The 22,414-nt window shown below is 46.2% G+C and overlaps 1 protein-coding gene across 2 annotated transcripts in view; it reads left to right on the top strand.

The window, feature by feature from the left end:
- The window catches only part of ADAM12 (ADAM metallopeptidase domain 12), a 394,156-nt gene that overhangs the window by 38,518 nt on the left and 333,224 nt on the right, over positions 1 to 22,414 (top strand). For both annotated transcript variants that reach the window (XR_001917324.1, XM_018041560.1), the window contains exon 2: positions 14,108 to 14,244. Coding sequence is in view for 1 of the 2 variants with exons in the window: in XM_018041560.1 (XP_017897049.1) it covers positions 14,108 to 14,244 (137 nt within the window). In the remaining variant the exon portion in view is untranslated. The remainder of the gene's footprint in view (positions 1 to 14,107; positions 14,245 to 22,414) is intronic.

A 22,414-nucleotide genomic window follows, 5' to 3' on the forward strand; every position in this document is an offset into this window, starting at 1 on the left:
TATGGTATAGCCCAGGGAACTATATTCAATATTCTCTAATAAACCATAATGGAAAAGAATTTTTTTTAAATGACAATCAGTTCAGTTCAGTTCTGTTGCTCAGTTGTGTCCGACTCTTTGCAACCCCATGAATCACAGCACGCCAGGCCTCCCTGTCCATCACCAACTCCCGGAGTTCACTCAGACTCACATCCATTGAGTCAGTGATGCGATCTAGCCATCTCATCCTCTGTCGTCCCCTTCTCCTCCTGCCCCTAATTCCTCGCAGCATCAGGATCTTTTCCAGTGAGTCAACTCTTCGCATGAGGTGGCCAAAGTATTGGAGTTTCAGCTTTAACATCATTCCTTCCAAAGAACACCCAGGACTGATCTCTTTTAGGATGGACTGGTTGGACTTCCTTGTAGTCCAAGGGACTCTCAAGAGTCTTCTCCAACACCACAGTTCAAAAGCATCAATTCTTCGGCGCTCAGCTTTCTTCACAGTCCAGCTCTCACATCCATACATGACCACTGGAAAAACCATAGCCTTGACTAGACGGACCTTTGTTGGCAAAGTAATGTCTCTGCTTTTGAATATGCTATCTAGGTTACTCATAACTTTCCTTCCAAGGAGTAAGCATCTTTTGATTTCATGGCTGCAATCACCATCTGCAGTGATTTTGGAGCCCCCCAAAAATAAAGTCTGACACTGTTTCCACTGTTTCCCCATCTATTTCCCATGAAGTGATGGTACCAGATGCCATGATCTTCATTTTCTGAATGTTGAACTTTAAGCCAACTTTTTCACTCTCCTCTTTCATTTTCATCAAGAGCAATAGACATGAGCAAATAATCCTCAAAGTAAGAAAAGAAAATAACTGAAAAAATATGAAAAAGTTCAACCTTAGTGACAAATAAATGCACATTGTAATGACAAAGAAATACATGTTTTTTTCTTTACCAATGGGCACATATTTTTATAGGGCCTTTTCTTTGTAATATTTGTCTACTGAGTTGTTATCCTGCCACAGCCTGGTCATTGCTGAATGGATGGGGAACAGTCCTAGCTCAGATCCAGAAAGGCAGAGGGCAACTCTGTCCACTCTCCACTCTTCACCTGCCTCCATCAGCTCAGGGTGGCCATGGAAAGCTGCGTCTCCTCTTGTTGACTCAACTGGCCACACTGGGTGCCCAGAAATAGCAACAGGGAAAGACAGTTCCCAGTGTTGTCAGCAGCCCTCTCACACGTGGGTGGTAATCAGTGCTAATTTCACAGAGAACGGAAAGCCTGTTTAGAATATTGAATGCATCATTAGTGTGAATTTTAAATGAGGGCAATGACGCTTGCTTCCCAGGGGGCGCTAGTGGTAAAGAACCCATCTGCCAACGCAGGAGACGTTCCGTCCCTGGGTTGAAGGAAATGGCAACCCACTCCAGTATTTTTGCCTGGAGAATCCTGTGGACAGAGGAGCCTGGCAGGCTACAGTCCGCAGGGTCGCAGAGTCGGCCGTGACTGAAGTGACTTCACGTGCCATGACGCTCAACCTACCAGGACACCTGCCCTCATAAGAAACTTGATGGCCAGCAAAGGACAGGCAAGTTCTCTCGCCTGTGAGATTATGTCAGAATAAAGCTGGGTATTGTTGAGAGGAAATTGTCGAAAGGTTCCTAAACTGAACAGTTTTCTTTATTTCTTTGGCTTTACCTGTGTGAGATGAAGCATGGGCTTAAAGACAGATAAGCACATTGTTCAGTTTTGAGAACTGAGAACAAAAGTATTTCTAATCAAAATTATTAAATGCCATTCTGCTTCATTCTAGAAGCCTAGCCAGTATTTGTCAAATCATATAGAACTGAAACTTTCCGAAACGCAAGACTTCATTCCTATGGCATAATCATTTGGGGTGTCTCATGTGACTATTAGGGACCTCCCAAATTCAATGGACAGAGTCAACAACTAGAAAATTAAAGTCATAGAAATCAGCACCTGCCTTCAGACAGCCACACTTGCCCCTTGGTCCTTAGGACTCAGGCAGGTGTTCTCTAACTCATCAACCCTGTCCTCAGCCTCCTTCCAGCCCAGGCCTCCCTGTCTTTCCCTGCTCCTCCCTCCGCTGTCCCCCTCCCCAACATTCTGGCTTGAGTCGCAGAATCTGCAGTTGAATTCCCAGCAGTGGAGAAGTGAAGCAGGAGACAGGCAATGTGGTCCCCAGTATTGCATTTTGGAATTCAGAATATATTTTCTCATAAATGCACATGGGATTTAGGTCCAGAAACTCTTCCCTGAGTGACAACTTAGAGCATGGTTTTCATAAAGAAAATGAAGTGTTTCTAAAGGATGGTATGAGAGTCAAGCAGGTTATAATTTCACAAGTGTTGGTGAGCCCGCCTTTGAGAACTCAGCGAGTCTGTAGAAAATGCACTCAAGTTCAAATAATCAGCCTGTGCTCAAGCCCCTCGGTGGGCAGCTGCCCTCGCTGGGACTCAGTGCCTCCTTGCTTAGCATGGCAGGTCCACACTCTTGAGTAGACAAGGAAATATTAGGCTTCCAGGATGACAATTTCTGTTCCCATCCTTTAGTTCTCTGTTCTGATTTTAATTTGGCTTTTCAAGGAAGGTTTCCTGCTGGGGAGATAATGAACCCAATGCTTTAGATGAGGATTCTGGCTGACTTGTTAGTTCTTTTTCATTAAAAGTGAGTTGAAATTCTGGCTTATAAAGAAGGCTCGCCTGGGTTTGGATCTGTGTATAAACCTGCGAGGAGCCAGACAACGCTGGGCGAGCTAAAAATCAGTCACCCATCAGAGCCTCTGTGATGAGAACCACACCCCGGGACCCCACCCTGCTGTCATTATGATGACAAGGTCGTGAGAACTTGTTATTCGTTTGGTCATAGTTCATTAACCAAATACTTGTCTGCATATGAAGATAGAACATTGAATTTGATAAATAAGGCCCTTGTGTGCTTAGTTGCTCAATTGTGTCTGACTCTTTGCAACCCCACAGATGGTAGCCTGTCAGGCTCCTCTGTCCATGGGGATTCTCCAGGCAAGAATACTGGAGTGGGTTGCCGTGCCCTCCTCCAGGGGATCTTCCCCACCCAGGGATCTAACCCAAGTCTCCCGCATTGCAGGCAGATTCTTTACCAATTGAGCCACTCAAATAAGGCCCCTACCACTTGCCATTTTAGATTTAGATTTAGATTTGGGAGTGAGGTAGTGGAAACAAAATGATAAAATGAGTTTGGATGCTTGTAAGTACCATTAAAGGGACAGAATAGGATGATGGGCTGGAGAGAAACGTGGGGTAGAAGGAAGGTTCTAAAGTCGTGTAGCCCCTCTGAGGTGCTAACATTTGAGCTGAGACGTAAGTAATGAGATTTGAGGGCCAGCAGAGGTTTGAGAGTAGGGTGTTCTCAGCAGAAGGAACAGCAAAAACCAAGGACACGAAGTCAGACATAGCTGGAAATGTGATGGGTCAGAGGGATGGTCAGTGTGGTCACAACAGAGCTGGCAAGATGGAACTCTCAGGGGTTGAGGTTCCAGAACGTGCAGGACTCAGGAAGGAATCTGAATTTTGTTCCAAGTGTTTCCTGGACAGAGTGATGCTTGCTTATCACATGGTGTGGCTGGAGCATAGATCCTAGTACTTGGCTGTCTGGGTGGGCTGTCTGGGTGGCGTCATAGTTTTTTGGACCACAGGCAAATTTCATAACTTCTCTGTGCCTCAGCTTTTTCATCTACTAAATGATGGTAAACATCCAAGGGTCATTATGAGGTTTAAACAGGTGAAACTTAGAATGGGGTTTGGTGCACAACACTTGCTTAATTGGGGCTTCCCTGGTGTCTCAATGGTAAAGCATCCGCCTGCCAATGCAGGAGATGCAGGTTTGATCCCTGGGTCGGGAAGATCCCCTGGAGAAGGAAATGGCAATCCATTCTAGTATTCTTGCCTGGGAAACTGCATGGACAGAGGAGCCTGGTGGGCTAGAGTCCGTGTGGTCACAAAAGGGACATGGCTTACCAACTAAACAACAACAACTTGTTTAATTAGGGTTCACTGTTGTCATCTAGAAATGTTTATTAATTGTGGGATCTGTGCTCAACGTTGCATTTTGCTCTATGAATAGTTCCCATGTATATGTTCCTCTCTAGTCTTCACACACTCCATTCTCCGGCAGAGAATTTTTCCAAAATGAATCAGATGTACTCTACATAAAATCCTATGATGCCTTTCTACTGCACTCCAAATGAAACCCAAATGCTACCTTAGAAGGCCTGGCATGATCCAGGCCTTGTCTACCCTCTGTACTTGAGCTCACACCTCTGTCCATGCTACTGGGTACTTCATTTTAGCCATACTGACCCTTTCTGCTCTAGAACACACTGAGCTCTCTCCTGCATTAAGGCCTTTGTGTTCACGTTCTCTTGATGGAGAACCCTGCCTTAGACTTTTGCTCTTATCAAATGTATCCTGTCCTTTGAGACTGGAGTAGAGGGAGCTTCAGGTGATGAGTCTACCAAGAAGGATTTAGCTAGAAAGTAGGAGAGTTTTGAGAGAACAGAAGAAAACAAAAACAAAGCACAAAATACCCGGCTGGAGTTGTTGAATGTGAGTGATTAAAAAAAAAAAAAAAGGCGTGTCAAAGATGTTGCCAAGCCCTGTGATGCAGGCAGTGGTGAATGGCGGTGACTCTGGCAAGACATGTATGAGGGGCAGTGTTTTGCTTTCTGACGGGGAGACGGAATGAAGCCTTTGGTTTTTAAACGTGCTGAGTTTGAGAGGATGATGGTGACGAAACATTGAAATTAGTGTCTGATAGATACTGTATTACAAACTGCACTTGGGTGAACTGGCCAGATGGAAAAATACTGATTTGAGCAACATCAGTTTAAAAATTAATGAGTTCTCTCAGGAACAGGAAGAGTAGGGTGGGAAGATGTTCAAGAGCTGAGACTTGGGGGACGTTCAAGTCCCCCCAAGGGAGGCAGGAGAAAGGAATACGAGTGGAGAAGGCAAGATCTGGCTGGAGAAGGAGAAGAAAACCAGAGCTACCAAGTGCTGCTAAGTTGGGGGTGTGTTTCGGCAGAAAGGGGCTTCCCTGGTGGCTCAGATGGTAAGAAATCTGCCTGCAGGGCAGGAGACCTGAGTTCAATTCCTGGATTGGGAAGATCCTCTAGAGAAGAGAATGGCAGCCCACTCCAGTATTCTTGCCTGGAGAATCCCATGGACAGAGGAGGAGCCTGGCAGGCCACAGTCCATGAGTTTGCAAAGAGTTGGGCACGACCAGGTGACTTTTGGCAGAAGGTGGTCCATGATGACAATGATCCAGGAAGGATGTTAGCGCCATTAGGTCCACGGGCTTCAGTGTAGATGCTAAATGGTGCTCTATCATCGTTGTTTAATTCCATCTAATGCTTTTACAGTAGTGAAGGGAACAGATACGTTTCTGTTCCTGTCTTTTTGTTCTCCACTTCCAAAAGTTGCTCCTTTGGTAAGATTTTAATAATTGATTCCATTTTCCCCTTACCTCATTGTTTGAAAATTCTGACCCCCATCCTCCACCATCCAAAGTATTACAGATAAATTTCTGCAGCATCTCTTTGTCCCTGTGATGAAGGACAAAGTAAATGAATGCATATGAAATGCAGAGGGCTTGGGTTTTGTTATTAATTCTGCCATTTATTATTGGGAAATATTAGAAATAACCAGTATAAATTCTTAGTTCTGTCTCACCATTTATAAAATAAGACTTGCACTAGTTTACAATGACCAGCAAAGGAGTCTAAAATATAAGTTAATGTTGTAAATGGTTTTGCAGATTAGGAGATGCTTTAGGCATGAAAAGTTATTTCTATGTGTAGTAGAGACAACTTATGCTTCGGGTATGAATCCATTTGAAACATTTATGGGAAGCAATAACTAGCTTTCTTTGAATTTTGAAATGACGTATAAAACATCTTTTCAAAATTGTAACTGTTTCATAGTACTTGATTGCTTTTATTTCCAAATGGGCTCTGTCCTCTAGCATGGCCAAGGCGGTGAATCTGCAATGCCAGGAAAGCTGGTGAGAAAGTAAAACATCATAAATCAGTTGGTTTGTCATCATGAGTTCAAATGATTGATTTTTAAATGTTTTGTCCATCATAGAAGTAATATGTCTGTTTATGGAAAAATCAGAGACACGTACAAACATGAAGAAGAATCACGCTGAACTAAAACCCCAACACTCAGAGGAAAAAACCTACAAGAGCATTTTAGTGTATTTCTTTCCAAAGATTGATTAAAACAAAGCAAAAGCAAAAAGCTAAGCTAAATGACACCCACCTACACTTTGCACCCATGATGTCTGTTGACCCGCTCACCAGCCTTCGGCAGTGGACAATGGTCCACAGTCTTCCTGGACACCTAAAGGATTTGTGTATCGGGGAGGGTGAGAGAATAGCCCCAGGGCATCCACGTAGCCTCTGGGGGTGCACAAAATACTGACTGTTCGGACTCAAAATACTGCAGCTGCTTCCATTCCATCAGGTTGTATCTTGATAATTTAGCCTTCCAGCGTGGATAGCTGCAACCTTAGGCTCTGAGCGAATCGGGTTCTGTTTCAACACCCTTCATCAAAGTATTTATGTGACTGTCACTCAGTGTAACCTTCCTAAACCAACTTTTCACTTCTGTACTATTTCAGAGTCTTGCCGCCAATAACCAGAAAAAAGGTGACGTTTTTATAGCAACTCGTTTCTGTGTTCTGAAGAGTTCTCCGGGTGCATTTCGAGGGGCCTTTCCGCTGCCTATGGATCGACTGCTTTTGCACGCTCTGCCTTTTTATACTCTAGGAAGCCTTGTCAGTTAACTGCTTTATGCCTTTCACATGACCAGTTACTGCATCTTTCCTCCATCCGAACAAACAGCAACGTTAGAAGAGAGATGACGGTAGAGACTCCAGTTTGCTGGAATTTGGAGCCACTGGTGATAACAGCCATCCATCTCTGAGCCCTTTGATAATGAACTGCTCTAGAATGACATGCACTCTTCTTGCAAGATACAGACTAAGTCCTCAAATGATGATTAATAGACTTTATTTGAAAGGACCGTTTTATATTTACAAGAAGATGGGGAAGAGTGCCTAGAGAGTTCCCCTCTATCCCACAGGCTTCTGTGGTGGCTCTGCGGTAAAGAAACCCCTGCAGTGAAAGAGCTGCAGGAGACACGGATTCGATGCTTCGGTCGGGAAGATGCCCTGGAGAAGGAAATGGTAACCCACTCCAGTATTCTGGCCTGGGAAATCCCATGGACAGAGGAGCCTGGTGGGCTTTAGTTCATAGGGTTGCAGAGTCAGACACAACTGAATCGACTTGGTACGCATGCACGTATACCCCATAACTAGTTCCCCCTCTTACTATCTTACCTGAGAACTGCTGCTGCTGCTGCTGCTGCTAAGTCGCTTCAGTCGTGTCCGACTCTGTGTGACCCCAAAGACGGCAGCCCACCAGGCTCCCCTGTCCCTGGGATTCTCCAGGCAAGAATACTGGAGTGGGTTGCCATTTCCTTTTCCAATGCATGAAAGTGAAGAGTGAAAGTGAAGTTGCTCAGTCGTGTCCAACTCCTAGCGACTCCATGGACTGCAGCCTACCAGACTCCTCCATCATGGGATTTTCCAGGCAAGAGTACTGCAGTGGGGTGCCATTGCCTTCTCCGACCTGAGACCTGAGAACTGTACAATTGTTTAAATTAATGAACCCATATTGACATAATGTCTTTAACTCCAGTTCATACTTTATTCCAATCTCCTTACTTTTTACCTAACATTCCTTTTCTGTTCCTCAACCCCAGGCAGGAGTCCTCAACACGTTCAGTCATCACGTCTCCTTCTCCTCCTTTTAGCTGTGACAGTTTCTCAGACTGCCCTTGTTTTTGATGACCTTGACAGTTTTGAGGTGTGCTGGCCAGATACAACACAGGATGACCTGAATTGGCATTTGCCTCAGGATTAGCTCGATCAGAGGTAAAGTGTCGTTTTCATCATATCCGATGAAGAGTGCATGCCAACAGTAGGACCACGGCTGCTGATGTTGACCTTGATCATCTGGCTGACATAGTGCTTTTCCACTGTAAACTTACTCTCTTTAAGGTTAACTTTTGCCATGGTTCTTTTGAACATCCTTGAGCGATACCATTTAAAACTAATCACACCCCGAATTATCACCCTTGGAGCTTGCAGACGAGATGAGAGAGTGATGTTGTTATTTGATTAAGACTATAGATAGGAATCTGAACCAAGGAAATATATTTATCCTTTATGGGAACATTGCCACCATATTCCCCTGGACCAAGACCCTGCTCAATCAAACCAACAAGATTTTCTTTAGCTCTCTGGGATGACAGAAAATGCTTCGTGAGTTTCCAGGGTCTGGTCCTCAGATTCTTTTGCAGTTCGTAATGGTTGTCTCAGTTTTTACCCCCACCTAGATTTCCTAAGGACTGTTTATCTTAATTCTCTTTTACGTACCTCAGATTAATCCTCTTCTCTTAGGCTCGTGTTGGCATTGATAGTGATTTTGCTTTAAAGCCGGAACTCTAGGTTAGTGTTTTAAGTTTCATCTTGGCTAGTAGTCTCATTAGAGGTTATTTTCCCACTGGCTCACTGGATAACTTGAATGGATACCTCCCGAGGACCTTAACCCCCATACATTCTAATGACAGGCATGAAGCTGTCATCTTCTCACTGTTAGCCTGTTTGGTTGGAGAAACACTGCCTACAAGTCTGTAAACTTGGATTCAGACATCCTAGACTGATTTTATGTGTTAAGCTTTTCAGAAGCCCTTTGACTGTTCTTGCTTAGTTGAGCTTCCTTAACCCCATGAGAATCGAGCCTTCCCAGGTGGCGCTAGTGGTAAAGAACCCACCTGCTAGTGCAGGAGATTAAATGTGAGATCGATTCCTGGGTCAGGAAGATCCCCTGGAGGAGGGCATGGCAATTCTCTGCAGCCTTCTTGCCTGGGAAATCCCAAGGAAGCCTAGTGGGCTACAGTCCATAGAGTCACAAAGAGTCAGACACGACTAAAGTGACTTAGCAGCAGCAGCACCTTAGATGCACGCTTTGATCGAGGGCAGTAAATCAAAGAGGAGTCAGACCAGGGCCAGGTCTTGTGGCTTCAAGATGTTTATTGTTCAGTATCTCAGAACTCTGTCAATCTCTTCTGTAAGGAAGCTGAAGCCCTTAGGTGGACAGCAGGGTGGTCTGGATGACCCTTAGTAAGTCAGGCCAGGGAGGCTTGGCCAGATGGAGCAGGAAAGAGGCAAGACTTCCATGGATAGCCAGGCTCTGAGTGACTCACATGGGGAGGATCTGAAGGCACTATAGGGGAGATCTTTATTGCTGGCTTTTCCAAGGCCTTAAAAGCCGTGGCTACAAAGATTCTTGCTTAAGGAACTAGGTTTATAACTTCCCCCTTCACCAGCCATAATCAAGTCTGAAGATGACAAACTCAGACAAGCATAGTAGGCACATGCAAGTCTCATGGGAAAGCAGTGCTGATTGTCACAGAAGATAATTGTGTTAGAAACCTAAATATCTGATATGCTTCTTTCCACTGTGAAACTGATGGAGAAGGAAATGGCAACCCACTCCAGTACTCTTGCCTGGAAAATTCCATGGATGGAGGAGCCTGCTAGGCTATGGTCATGGGGTTGCAAAGAGTCAGACATGACTGAGCAGCTTCACTTTCTTTCTTTCTATAGTTCCTTTTGGAGAAGGAAGTGGCAACCCACTCCAGTGTTCTTGCCTGGAGAATCCCATGGACAGAGGGGCCTGGTGGGCTACAGTCTATGGGGTTGCAAAGAGTCGGACATGACTAAGCAAGTCACACACACATTGTGAGACTGAAGCAAAATGGCCATTTTATCAAAAGGACTGTCCGTGTATCTGGTTACTCAGCAGAAAGAAAGCTGGAAGTTCCTCCCCAAGATAAGCTAGTCACATTTTTTTATTTAGTCAACTGAGTTTTGTTGATGCCCAAATATTGGCAAAAACAAGATGTATGCAAGCTGTATGTTTTCTAAGGTCATATTTTTTTTCCCCTGGGTTTCTAGGGCTTGAATGTGCGGCCTGCTTTTATGGTTTGTCAACAAGATCACTCCATAAAATACATTCTGATATCTCACAGCTGTGTATAATTTATTCTGTCTATCCATGCAGCACAAATAAAAATTTTATTTGCATCATCTAAAAGAAATACCAGTGTATAAATACTTAAGCAAAGCTCATAAGAAACCATCCTCTGACTGCATATACTGCTGGGGGGATGTTATGCAATCAATTAAAAAGCTGAGAGATGGCTTCATTATCCATGTATATAGATAGTAAATACTGTCCTCAGCAAATAATGTTGTTATTCAATTTCTTTAAAAGGTTGCACAACATTCTACAAGTACTGGCACAGTCCGCCTCTCAGTTCTCTTTGGAATATTTAGAAATAAAGCCTCTTAGAGGGGAAAAACAATCGGTCCCAAAGGACTTCTTTTGGAATAAGATGCTGGTATATGTAGGTGAAAAGGGAAGTGTTAGTGGTCGGAACATTTTGCCTTCAGGAGAGTAAGTAACTGTCGCTCTCTGCTCCTAAGCACCTGGGAGGAAAAAGGTCCAGGGGACTAATACGTTCTTTATATTTGGTTCGTGCAGCTTCAGTTTGATTATTGAAGAGGAAAGCCCACAAAGGCCTCCCTTCTCCCCGCAAAATCAAGGATGCAGGCATACTGCCTCTCCTAGGGCCTCACAGGCAGAGGCAAGCTAAGGAGACCTGGATTTCATGGCACTTCTCCTTTCTTCTAAGACAGTGGTGCCCAATCCGTTTGGCACCAGGGACTAGTTTTATGGAAGACAGTTCTTCCATGGCCTAGGGTGTGGCGGAGGTTTCAGGATGACTCAAGCACATTACATTTATTGTGCACTTTGCTGTGTCCTTAGTCGCTCAGTCGTGTCCGACTCTTTGTGACTCCATGGACCGTAGCCCACCAGGCTCCTCTGTCCATGGGATTCTCCAGGCAAGAATACTGGAGTGGGTTGCCATTTCCTTCTCCAGGGGATGTTCTCCACCCAGGGATGACCTGTATTTCCTGCATCATCAGATGGATTCTTTACCTGCGGAGACATTAGGGAAGCCCCATTATGCACTTTCTTTCTATTCTAATGTCCACACGGTCTATGGCCCGGAGGTTGGACCCCTGTTTTAAGACAGGCAGCTTCTCAGTGAGTTCTATTATATTCAAAGAGTTTTTCTCTAAGTCTCTGAAGCCTGGGTGATAACCTTCCAGGCCTGTGAGCATCACGGCTGGGATACCCATGGAAACCGTCCTGTCTTCCTCACTGTGGCTGGGTGGTGAGCAGTGCAGGACTCCAGGTTTTGATTTATCCAGCCGTGGGGCATTTGAATTTGCTATTAAGTACTCAATTTAACAATTCACTTGTGTTGGAAACTTAACTGACAAAACTTCCAGGAGGAGCTTATAATCAACTTGGTTTGTTTATGTAGAGGAAATTTTAAAATGCTTGCAGTCACTCTCTTAACAGTTTAACTTGACTTTCCGGAGGATTAAAATGTTGGCCAGGGTAACTCTTTGGCACGTGGCATGGTTTTCATTGGTTGAGGGGCAAGTTCAGGCGCATCTGCCGTTTTCACTCTGTAATTGCGGGGATTTCAAATCCCTAATCCGCTTCAGACAGCACACCAGCACTCTTTTAAGATGTGTTCAGTTAGCTGCACTCTTAGCCCACTCTGCAGAAGCTGTGTAGCTGGATCAGAACTCACTTTGTTTCAGGAACTTCTAACATGGGCATCCCACTGAGGGTCTTGCGCGTGAGACCTGGGGCTCGGCAAAGCTTCGAGAAGGATCTTGATGAACTGCTTCACGTGGGTTACCCACCTTGTGCCTCCCTGCCCTCTGCTTCATTTTATGGAAGAGAAAACATCTGAGGACCCACTGCCGATGTGTTCCTCCCGCGGCTCTGGGAAGGGCTGGAAGTTCCTCATCCTCCATGCTTCCCGTCCCAACAATACAGTCTCTTGTCCCTGTCCATCAGAAGTAGCCTTCCCCACCAACTACCACGACCTTGTTTTTGTCATTACACTTTTATTTTGAAATCATTTTAGATTTATAGAAGAGTTACAAGGCCATCACGGGGTGTCCCCCTAGCCCTGTTGTCCCAGGGTCCCGGTTACTCTGTGCAATCATCTTATTTGTTCAGAAGTCTCTCACCCAGTGTAAAAATATAGGTCACGAGGGCAGCTTGATCTGCGACTTTCTCATAGATGCACAGATGGAGAGAACCAAGTGTTCTGAGGTGGAGAGAGCTGTATTTAAGAGATGAGGGTCCCAGCAATGTAGGCAGAGGGGGCTCACTCCAGGTAGCACGAGGGCTGAAGCAGAAAGAGCGGGCTGTTTAAGTGGAAGACATCAGATCTAGAAGGCCCGTCACAAGGCAGGCAGTTAATAGGTAGTTGGTGAATGAGTGAGTGAGTGAATGAACTAGTAAGTAGGACCAACAGCTACTACGTGGTCAGGATGCTACTGACGTTGGGGATGTCTTACTCCAAAGCCCCTGCTTGGAGTGTCTCAGCACTCTTGGAGCGCATTGAAGGGCATGAAATCAAGCCGGTAGATGACGCTCATTTATTCAAGATCTCTGAGCCATCGTGGGCCACCCCGTCTTCAGCCAGGAAAGACTTCTGATGAACTTCATGCTGATAACCACCCCTTCCTCATACCCCGCCCTCCACCAGACGTCCGCAGATGTCACCGCCTGGAGCCAGCCCCCTCCGCCTGCACAGGCGGGGCCCTCATCTCCTGGACACGGGCGCATCCCAGCCCTGAGACCACAAGCCCATGTCTCCTTGCTCCCTTGGGCCTCTCTCTCCCTCTCCCTGCCCCACAGGGCCAAGGGGCCCAGCTCACCCCCTCAGCCACTGGCCAGAGTCCCAACGTTCAGTTCATCCCTGGTCCCTTGGCACTCAACAATTGGGGGTTTTAAATGCTTTGTGACCAGCTTGAGAATTTTCCAGGGAGGCTGTGTCAGACAGTTAATACTCAAGTACAATAGTAATCCTTTTGTAACCTGAATATAACTGCAGACTTCCACACTGAGAATGATAAAATGGTGTGGATTGAAAGGTATTTGGAGAACTGTAAAATGTCTAGGATTAAAATTTCAATACCATTTGTGCCCAATAAATGCGAACTCTTTAGTAACTTGAAACTGTGCTATTATGACTCAGGTCTGAAAATTATGAGTCCTGGTTGAAGAAATGGGAATAACATGTGAGGGAATCAACTCCCATCCTTTACCTTGAGGGGCAGACTGTGGTTGCACCGAAGAGCAGGAGTGTGACCTCATAGGGAAGCTGGCCTGGAAAATTACTGCATTTGTTAAGAAAGTGATATACTCTCCAGAAGAGAAAAATGTTATACTTTCCATTAGGATTGTTTATGGAAATGGGGCCACATTGAACCTGTGTAAGTATATTAACTGGTTCGACAGGACCCCAGGAAACAAGATCACATAATAGTTGACTGAATGACTTTTTTTTTTTTTACATGAACCAGTCTAGTCAGTCGAAACTGACAAATTAATTTTGTCTATAGAATCATTCCCTGAAGCCCATAAAATTAGCCCCCATAAGTACAGAGAGCAGAGTCGGCTTTGTATTTAACTGATTCGCTGGGACTTAAGTAAATGGACTTAGTCTTAATACAGCTAAAGCCTTGAGACTTTTAATAGAGCTGATCTTAAGCAAAGGATTAATTCATCATTTAAAAAGTCACGGCTCGTGGATTTTTGTTGCTTGTCGAAGGACAGAATTACATACTTTGATGATGGTAATCACCCAGCACGTGCCACAAGTCTTGAACGGGGAAAATAAATTAGCTCTTATTTGGTTAAAGATACAAAAATTTTTGGTCCGAGTGACAGTGAATTAATCAGTTTTAACCCTCAACTATGATTTAATAGATGATGGTATTTGCCTGGCTTTATTCAACTTGCAAGTATTTTCATTGAGTCATTGGTGTCATACTTCTGATGCCAAACTCTTCCAAACTGGAATAAGCATAGGGGTTTTCTTTGTGTTACAGGGGTGAACTTGGGAAGCCAATTTGTGCCTTCCATGCAACAGGCCGGGACGAGGGACGGGGAAGGAGCCTATGAAGTGGTCAGTGTCTCGCTTTTGAACGGAGATCCATGGAACCCAATGAAGACAGCAGACTCAGAGGTCAGTTTTTTACTTTTTCCTTCTTGACTTTTCAGTGATTGGAGTTTAAAACTCACAGGACTGCATTCATATCCTTTTATTCAAGTTTTGTCTTTACTTTAATTCCAACTTTATCCTTCCTTAAAAGTCAAATCTTCATGATTAAGAAGATGAAATATTAACTGATTTTGTATTTCTGATGAGTGTCTCAGCTCCGTTTGCATATGTGGAAAGTTATTTTTTTTTCAAATACACCCAAGGATAACATTTCCAGATATGCAACTTCCAGCTCAGTTTACTTGAGTGCGGGATATTTTTCTATATCACATCTATTTATCAACATTTTGGTTTTATCAATCAATTATTGGTAGAAACATTTTCGTGCAACTTTTTTTAAAGTTTGTAATGAGTTTTAATGCACTTTGATGCTGCATTTACTTCAATACATGTTTGATTTGAGTCTTCTGTGATGTAAAAGAATACTATAAAATAATAAAAATATTAGTGGTTAAATTTAATATTTTGATGAGTTTTGTCTGACAAATCTACATGACTTTCTTAAATTTCAGAACTTGTTGGAATAGTTGGAAAGTGATAAAATCTATAGAAATATGAGCTCTTTGGAGAGATTGTACAGATGGCTTTGTCCTTGTGTTATGTGGAACTATTTTTAGATTATTTTTATAATAGAAAACAGATTTTTTTAAAAAAGAGCAGTTGAGGCTGAAAATCCTCTGTGGTGTTCTGGAAGTGCTGCAGTGGGCCACCTGTATGTCTGTAATGATCATATGATTTATGATTTATTATCCCCAACCTTTTTGGCACCAGGGCCCAATTTCATGGAAGGCAGTTGGCGGGGAGGGGAGAGGGGGACAGCGATGGTTTTGAGGTGATTCAGGTGCATTTACTGTGTGCTTTATTTCTATTATTATTATCTCAGCTCCACTTCAGATTATCAGGCACTGGTTCTTAGAGGCCGGGGACCCCTGATTCACATCACTATTTCATTTTCTAAAGAGACTTGCAGCTGAAAGTGAAGGTTCAGAAAGGTTGAGTTAAAGGATCCAAAGGCCAGATCTGTACTTTTTCCGTATTTCTATTTCATGGGGATGGTTGCAGACTGAATATACAAAGTGCAAGCCAATCACAGTGTCTCCATTGATGTTTCCTGGAAGAAAAACCTAGGATGTGAAAGAAAATCTCATCATGCTACTAATTTGCAAAATCAGAAATGACCTGATAGGTTCAGAAAAAGAGAAGTGTACTATTTTGTAAAGTATACATTTAAAACATTGATAGGCACTAATTAATAATATAAGAATATGAAACCATCTAAAGTTATTTGGGTGGTGGAAGCTTTTATGAGAGCTCTCCCTGGGGGTACGTTGCCAGATTTAGCAACTGAAAGTGTGGAAAGTGAAAGCGAAATCACTCAATCGTGTCCGACTCTTTTCGACCCCATGGACTCTAGCCTACCACTTTGCCCCACCCATGGGATTTTCCAGGCAAGAGTACTGGAGTGGGGTGCCATTGCCTTCTCCAGAGGATCTCCCAGACTCAGGGATTAAACCTGGGTCTCCCGCATTGTAAGCAGATGCTTTACCGTCTGAGCCACCAGGGATGCCCCATTAAACCTGGACTTAGGCAAGCAATGGCTGTTTCTTCGGCATAAGTCTGTCCTGTGCAAGATGTGGGGTATTGTTGTTTATCAAAATCCAAATTTAACTGGTGTCCTGTGTTTGATCTGGCAACCTTCCTGGAAGGTATCAGAGCAACGAGCTGATGAGGGTTCTCAGCGTGCCTCTGGAATGGACCAGTGCAGACTGGCTCTAGTTTCTGACCTCCAGCTTCATCCTTCCTGCCAGCCAGCCACCTGGCAGACCTCAGGAGGCATGCTGGAAGGGGCATTGGCACATCCCCCGCCTTGGCCAAGCTTACAACCTGAGGACTGGGGGCCACCAGCACCATCTTTGTAGAACACTAGGAGGGACCATTGTTGTTACCTCACTATCCCAACTCCTCCAGGACAAGAATCGTGCAGGGAGCAGGTACGTGTTGCTGTCCAGTTGCTGTCACGTCTGACTCTTTTGTGACCCCGTGGACTGTAGCCCTTCAGGCTCCTCTGCCTATGGGATTTCCCAGGCCAGAATACTGGAGTGGATTGCTATTTCCTTCTCCAAGGGGTCTTCCTGACCCAGGGAAGTAGGCACATACCTACTGCCTACAATAGCTCCAGGTTTTATTTATTTAGGGGAATAGGAACCTAGGTGATTTGGGGGACAGCATCTTGCCGTAATGCCATGAAATCCACTTCAATGTATGCCTCGTGGAATCAGCACCGCGGCTCTGAAATGACCACACGCACCTCCGTTTGGTGCTTAACCATCAAGACCCTGCATGAAAAGGGGTTTGTGTGTGAGCATGCCATCATTCTCCACAGGGTAGATGTGTGTATTTGTTGTGGGGAGAGGGAGTCTGCCAAACTGTACATGTGTACGTCTTTCCTTGTTATCACCATAGCCGTCCACATTGTCATTTTAAACTGCGTCCGCAGAGTGTATCTTCAAGTGTGCAGAACACACTTACTTCACGTATGTATTTTGCTGTGCAACTCTGCCTGCTGTGCCTTAGAGTGTAGGCTTTTAGAGCTGCGCCCTTGCTTTCCTGCTCCCCATCTTATTCCTTGCTCCCTCGCTTCTTTCCGTTCAGCCAGCCTTTGACAGCTTGACTTAACTGATTTGAGGAAAGGCCCAGGCATTTTGGCTTCCCTGGTGGCTGAGATGGTAAAGAATCCACCTGCAGTGCGGGACACCTGGGTTCAATCCCTGGATCAGGACGATCCCCTGGAGGAGGGCGTGGCAACCCCCTCCAGTATTCTTGCCTGGAGAATCCTCATGCACAGAGGAGCCTAGTGGGCTACAGTCCAGGGGGTTGCAGAGAGTTGGAAACGACTGAGCTAAAAACAGCGCCAGGCATCTTCCTTTCTGTAACGTGCTCCCAGGCGACTCTAGTAAGTACATGGGGGGCTTCCCTGGTGGTCCGGTGGCTAAGACTCCACCTTCTCGATGCAGGAGGCCCAGGTTCCATCCCTGGTTAGAGAACTAGATGCCATGTATGGCAACTAAGAGTTTGCAGGCTTCAACTGAGAATTCGTGTGGCACAGCTGAAGACTCTGCATGAGATCAGGCACAAATAAATGAAAAAAAAATTGAGAAATAATGAGCACACAGTTTAGAATCACAGTATTTGTGAAAAGTGCTGCTATGTCCAGCACTGGAGAGCGGGTGAACTTGATTCAACTGATACCAAGTTGCTTCAACTTGGTTCAGGAAGAAGTACTCAGATTCTCTCTCTCTTTCCTTCTTTCTGTCTCTTTCTCATCTGTGATGAACCTATAGCTGAATGGGATATTATTACGCCCTTTACAAATCAAGGGTCAAGCCATCACCGCCACTGCTCAGGGAGTTGAGAGACTAGAGGAATGGGAAGGAAGCTGACCTTGTGTGCATTGTAGGCACCCAGCATTTGGTTTGCTTGCTTGCTGCTGTGTTGGTCTATAACATGAGTATAAGCTTATCTGCTTTTCCTCCCTTTTAGGGTCTTGGTAAGAATGAAATGAAATGATGTCTGTGAAAATACACTGGAAACTAAAAACTACCACCCCGATGGAAGGTGATACTGAGAGTTTAAAGTATCTTTAGGGACCAATCTCCAATTTCACGTCTTGAAAAAAAATGAACTCTGGGTCCAGGGAAGACATATCAAGATGGGGTTGCTCCTGAATTGACCTCAGTGGAGCTCAGCCTTTGAATGCTCCAGGAAATTTCCAATTTCTAGCTTTTTCGCATGAGAATGAAATGGTGGAACTAATACGTGAAATGGAAAATAAAAAGGCAAGGGGATTAGAACGTGAAACCAAAGCTTCCCGTAGCATACTGAGAGTCTGAAATATCAAATAGCAGCTAATTAAAACAGCAGAGGCAATGTCTGCTGCATAGACTTCCGTTTGCTTTGTTTCATGGCTGAGAAAACCAAGTCCTGTGTTTTTATTTTTTCGCTCAAATAACCATCCCCTTTCACCCGGCGGCAATCAGACCTCTTCTCGGAGGGGTGGTCGCACCCTTCCCACTGGTCCTCTGCATCCCTTGGTAGCAGCTTCCACTCCCAACACTTCATCACGACGGCTCTTGCCAAGGTCACAGGTGGCCTCCCAGCCTCTGCAGCCAGTGCCTGCTTCTCGCTCTTTATCTGATCTTGACGCTGGTTCCCTTTCCTCTGAAATGCTCACTTCCCTCGGCTCCCGTGACCCTGTTCACTCTTGTTTGCTCTCATGTGTTTTTAATTCTTGCTCATGATTCCTCTTTTTGGCTTTGTCCCTCAACTGTCGGTTTCTGCTGAGTCTCTTCCTCGGCGCATTTCTTACTAAGGGCTCCCGCTGGCCTTGTCATTCCCTCCAGTGGCCTCGCTGTCCACCAGTGGCAGGAGGGGCCAGTGAAAGTTCAGGTCGCTCAGTCGTGTCCAGCTCTTTGCGACCCCATGGACTATATGGTCCATGGAATTCTCCAGACCAGAATACTGGAGTGGGTAGCCTTTCCCTTCTCCAGAGGATCTTCCCAACCCAGGGATCAAACCCAGGTCTCCTGCATTGCAGGTGTATTCTTTACCAGCTGAGCCACCAGGGAAGCCCAAGAATACTGGAGTGGGTACCCTATCCCTTCTCCAGCGGATCTTCCTGACCCAGGAATCAAACCGGGGTTTCCTGCATTGCAGGCAGATTCTTTACCAACTGAGCTATCAGGGAAGCCTGGAGGGGCCATCGGAAGTCAGTGACCCAATCACAGGCGTCAGAGCAGGCAGACTATTGGATTTTCAGTCCATGAACATTGGAGGATGATGGTGAGGAGATCAGACCCAGGTCGCTGGTCATAGGAGCCCACGTGTGGTGGTGACGTGGATGATAGCAGCAGTCACTCCTACGACCTGTGACCTGGGTTTGATCCCCTCTCCATCATCCTCCATTGTTCATGGACTGAAAATCCAATAGTCTGCCTGCTCTGACGCCTGTGATTGGGTCACTGACTTCCGATGGATTTTAGGCAGCTCCAGCCTGCAGTCCCCAGCTGTGTCAGTGTATTCTCATGTCTGATATGGACACAGCGTCCCACCCATGTCCCCCGCTTTGGTAGCCCGTGGAAGCTAAGATTGTCATCCCCCATCCCCTCAAGCCATGAGGCCAGAGACTCCCTTCAGAAGCTTCTCTCGACATCTGCCTCAGGTTCCCTCCCTTGGTGCCCAGGATGATCGGCCACCCTGACTCTGGAGGCTCGCCTCCCACCTCTCAGCATCCTGCTCGTCTGCAGCAGCCCGTGGCCTAAATATGCCATGCTCCTTCCCGCCGTGCTTGGCATTTGCTGTGTCCCGCCATCTGTGTCTTACTCATTCCTGAGGCCCCAGCTTAGCTCGCACCTTCTCTGTGCAGCCCCTTCCGACCTCCCCAGCCACATGTGTTCCCCCCGGATCTTGGTCTTCATCGGTCCTCTCTGTGATGTGCAGACACACCATGCACACGGAGCCTGGGGACGTGGTGGAGACCGATGCTGCAGACACATCGCTTTAAACCACACCTCCATCCTCTGATTTGCCGAGGAGCCAGGGACCAGGGCAGGGGCCACGAGGGGTGAGCAGGGTATGCTGTTTCCCCCTTCCCTCCACCTGAAACACGGCAAATCTCTTACTGTCTGAAACCAGGTCTGGTTCTCCAGTTGGATGTCTTTAAAGAGCAGGGACCCCAAAATAAAATAAGTCAACTTAACGCTGTGTTAAGTCAACCCAGCAGCGTTCAGGAGAGAAGAAACGGCCCCACTGAACCTGCACAAAGGCATGAAAACCGTAAGGTGTTTGGAAGATTAATGTTAACCCTGACTTGGGTACCACTTCACCTTCGTCCTGGCTTTAGACCCCAACCCTGTGCGACTTGGGACTCAGCTCTTTGGCACGGCTTGTACTGCGTTGTTGGCACTAGTTTATATTTTTGCTTCTCGCGCCCACCTGTGCCCTCTCTGAGGGTGGTGGTCTCAGCTTTTGTCCTTCCTTGTCCCTCAGTGCAGCGCTTGGTGCCCAGTGAGGATATGGAATGTTTGTTGACAGGCTCTGAGCCTCCCTCTGTGCCTGAGAACCAGGTGCTCACTGGCGTGGAGGTGCCTCCTGCTACAGAAGGTAGAAGGGACAGAAGTCAACTTTTGCTTTTTATTCAAATGCCCAGAGGTTCCTGGGGTCCCTTTCCCCTTCTGCAGAGGGTTTGCAAACCACTCCTGGAAACTCTGGACTTTTCAGACATTGCTGACCTCTTTCAGCAAGTTTGTTGTTGTTCAGTGGCCCAGTCGTGTCCAACTCTTTGCAGCCCCATGGACTGTAGCACACCAGGCCTCCCTGCCCCTCCCTGTCCCAAAGTTTGCCCAGGTTTATGTTCATTGCATCAGTGAGGCCATCCAGCCATCTTTTCCTCTGTGCCCTCTTCTCCTGCCCTCAATCTTCCCTAGCATCAGGGACCTTTCTGATGCATCGGCTGTTTGCATTAGCAAGTTCAGTTGCTTTTAAATCATTTGGAGGTCTTATATAGCTTGGAAGAATGCGACATTTTCCACTTTTGTGGCTGCTTATGACTTATCTTAACAACACCCCGCATGCGCCGTTGTGTTCCAGGGTTCACATGGGCCAGCCTTGTAGAGAATCAGTTTCCTCTGCTCTAAGGGAGCATTCTGGTCATTATAGGAGTTGCTGCAGGCTGGCCTGTGGTGCCCGAGCTTGACTGCGTAAACTCGATGGTTAGCCTTCTGACTTATGGAACATGGAGCTTCCTTTAGCTTATAAGCCAGCTGACAGTGCTTCCTCTTAGGAATGTGAAAGTGAAGTTGCTCAGTTGTGTCTGACTCTTTGCGACCCCTACCAGGCTTCTCTGTCCATGGAATTTTCCAGGTAAGAGTACTCGAGTGGGTTGCCATTTTCTTCTCCAGGGGATCTTCCGGACCCAGGGATCGAACCCAGGTCTCCTGCATTGCAGGCAGACGCTTTACCATCTGAGCCACCAAGGAAGCCCCTTTAGGAATGTAATATTTAGTAAAATACCTACTGTGAAACTCCTCAAAAGAAATGTGTACTAGGGCTTCCTTAGAGGCTCAGTGGTAAAGAATCCACCTACCCATGCAGGGGACACAGGTTCAGCCCCTGGCCTGGGAAGATCCCACCTGCCCTAGGGCAACTCAGTCTGTGCCCTGAGCCAGAGAGCCAGGGCCCTAGAGTCCACGAACCACAACCACAGAGCCCAGCGCCTACAGCCTGTGCTCCACGACGAGAGAGACCACTGCAGTGAGAAGCCTGTGCACCGCAACGAGAGAAGGCCCGTGCATAGCAATGAGGGTCCAGTGTAGCCATAATGTAAAAAAAAAAAATATATATATATATATTCAGTGGCTCCAAAGTTGGAACTTTGTTTCCAGACTATGGTCTCCTGGGCTGGTTTATTCTCTGCCTTCCTCTACCTTTGTCCCTCTCTCTCTCTCTCTTTTTTTTAATCTGGCTGTGCCATTTGGGATCTTAGTTCCCCAACCAGGAATTGAACCCCTGCCATTACCACATTGGGAGCGCTGAGTCCTAACCACTGGACCTTCAGGAAAGTCCCACCCCCATCTCTTAACTCCCATTGGCCTCCCCGCAGCCCCACCACCCCTTGCCTGACAGTCCCCAGAAGCTGTGTCTGGCACACAAGGAGGCTGCTGTCCCAGCCATGCATGACCTACCCGGCCAAGACTGTGCCCACCTTCTGGGAGACATGTCAGTGGGGTACAAACAGGCACCCTTTTATCTTTGGTAACTCAGCTGCTTTTTAGACTTGATAGCATGTGGAGCGGAAAGACCAAAAGCTTTGGAATGTACGGAAATGGCTTCAGACCCCTGAAGAGCCTCTGCCTTGCTGTGTGATGTCGGACCAGTAGCTAGCCCTTGCTGAGTCTGTCTCACCATTCGTAAAGGAGGTGATGATGGTGACCTCCTGCCTGATAGCTCCTTCGTTGTGCTCAGTAGATCTCAGCCACGCTCCTTTCCCTTCATTCCTGCTAGCCTTTCTGCTCACACTACGGCAGGGCTCCTCACCCTCAGCCCCATTGCCACAGGGACTGGTTATGTATTACTTCTC

Source organism: Capra hircus, chromosome 26 (assembly GCF_001704415.2).
Source record: "Capra hircus breed San Clemente chromosome 26, ASM170441v1, whole genome shotgun sequence".
Taxonomy (NCBI): Eukaryota; Metazoa; Chordata; class Mammalia; order Artiodactyla; family Bovidae; genus Capra; species Capra hircus.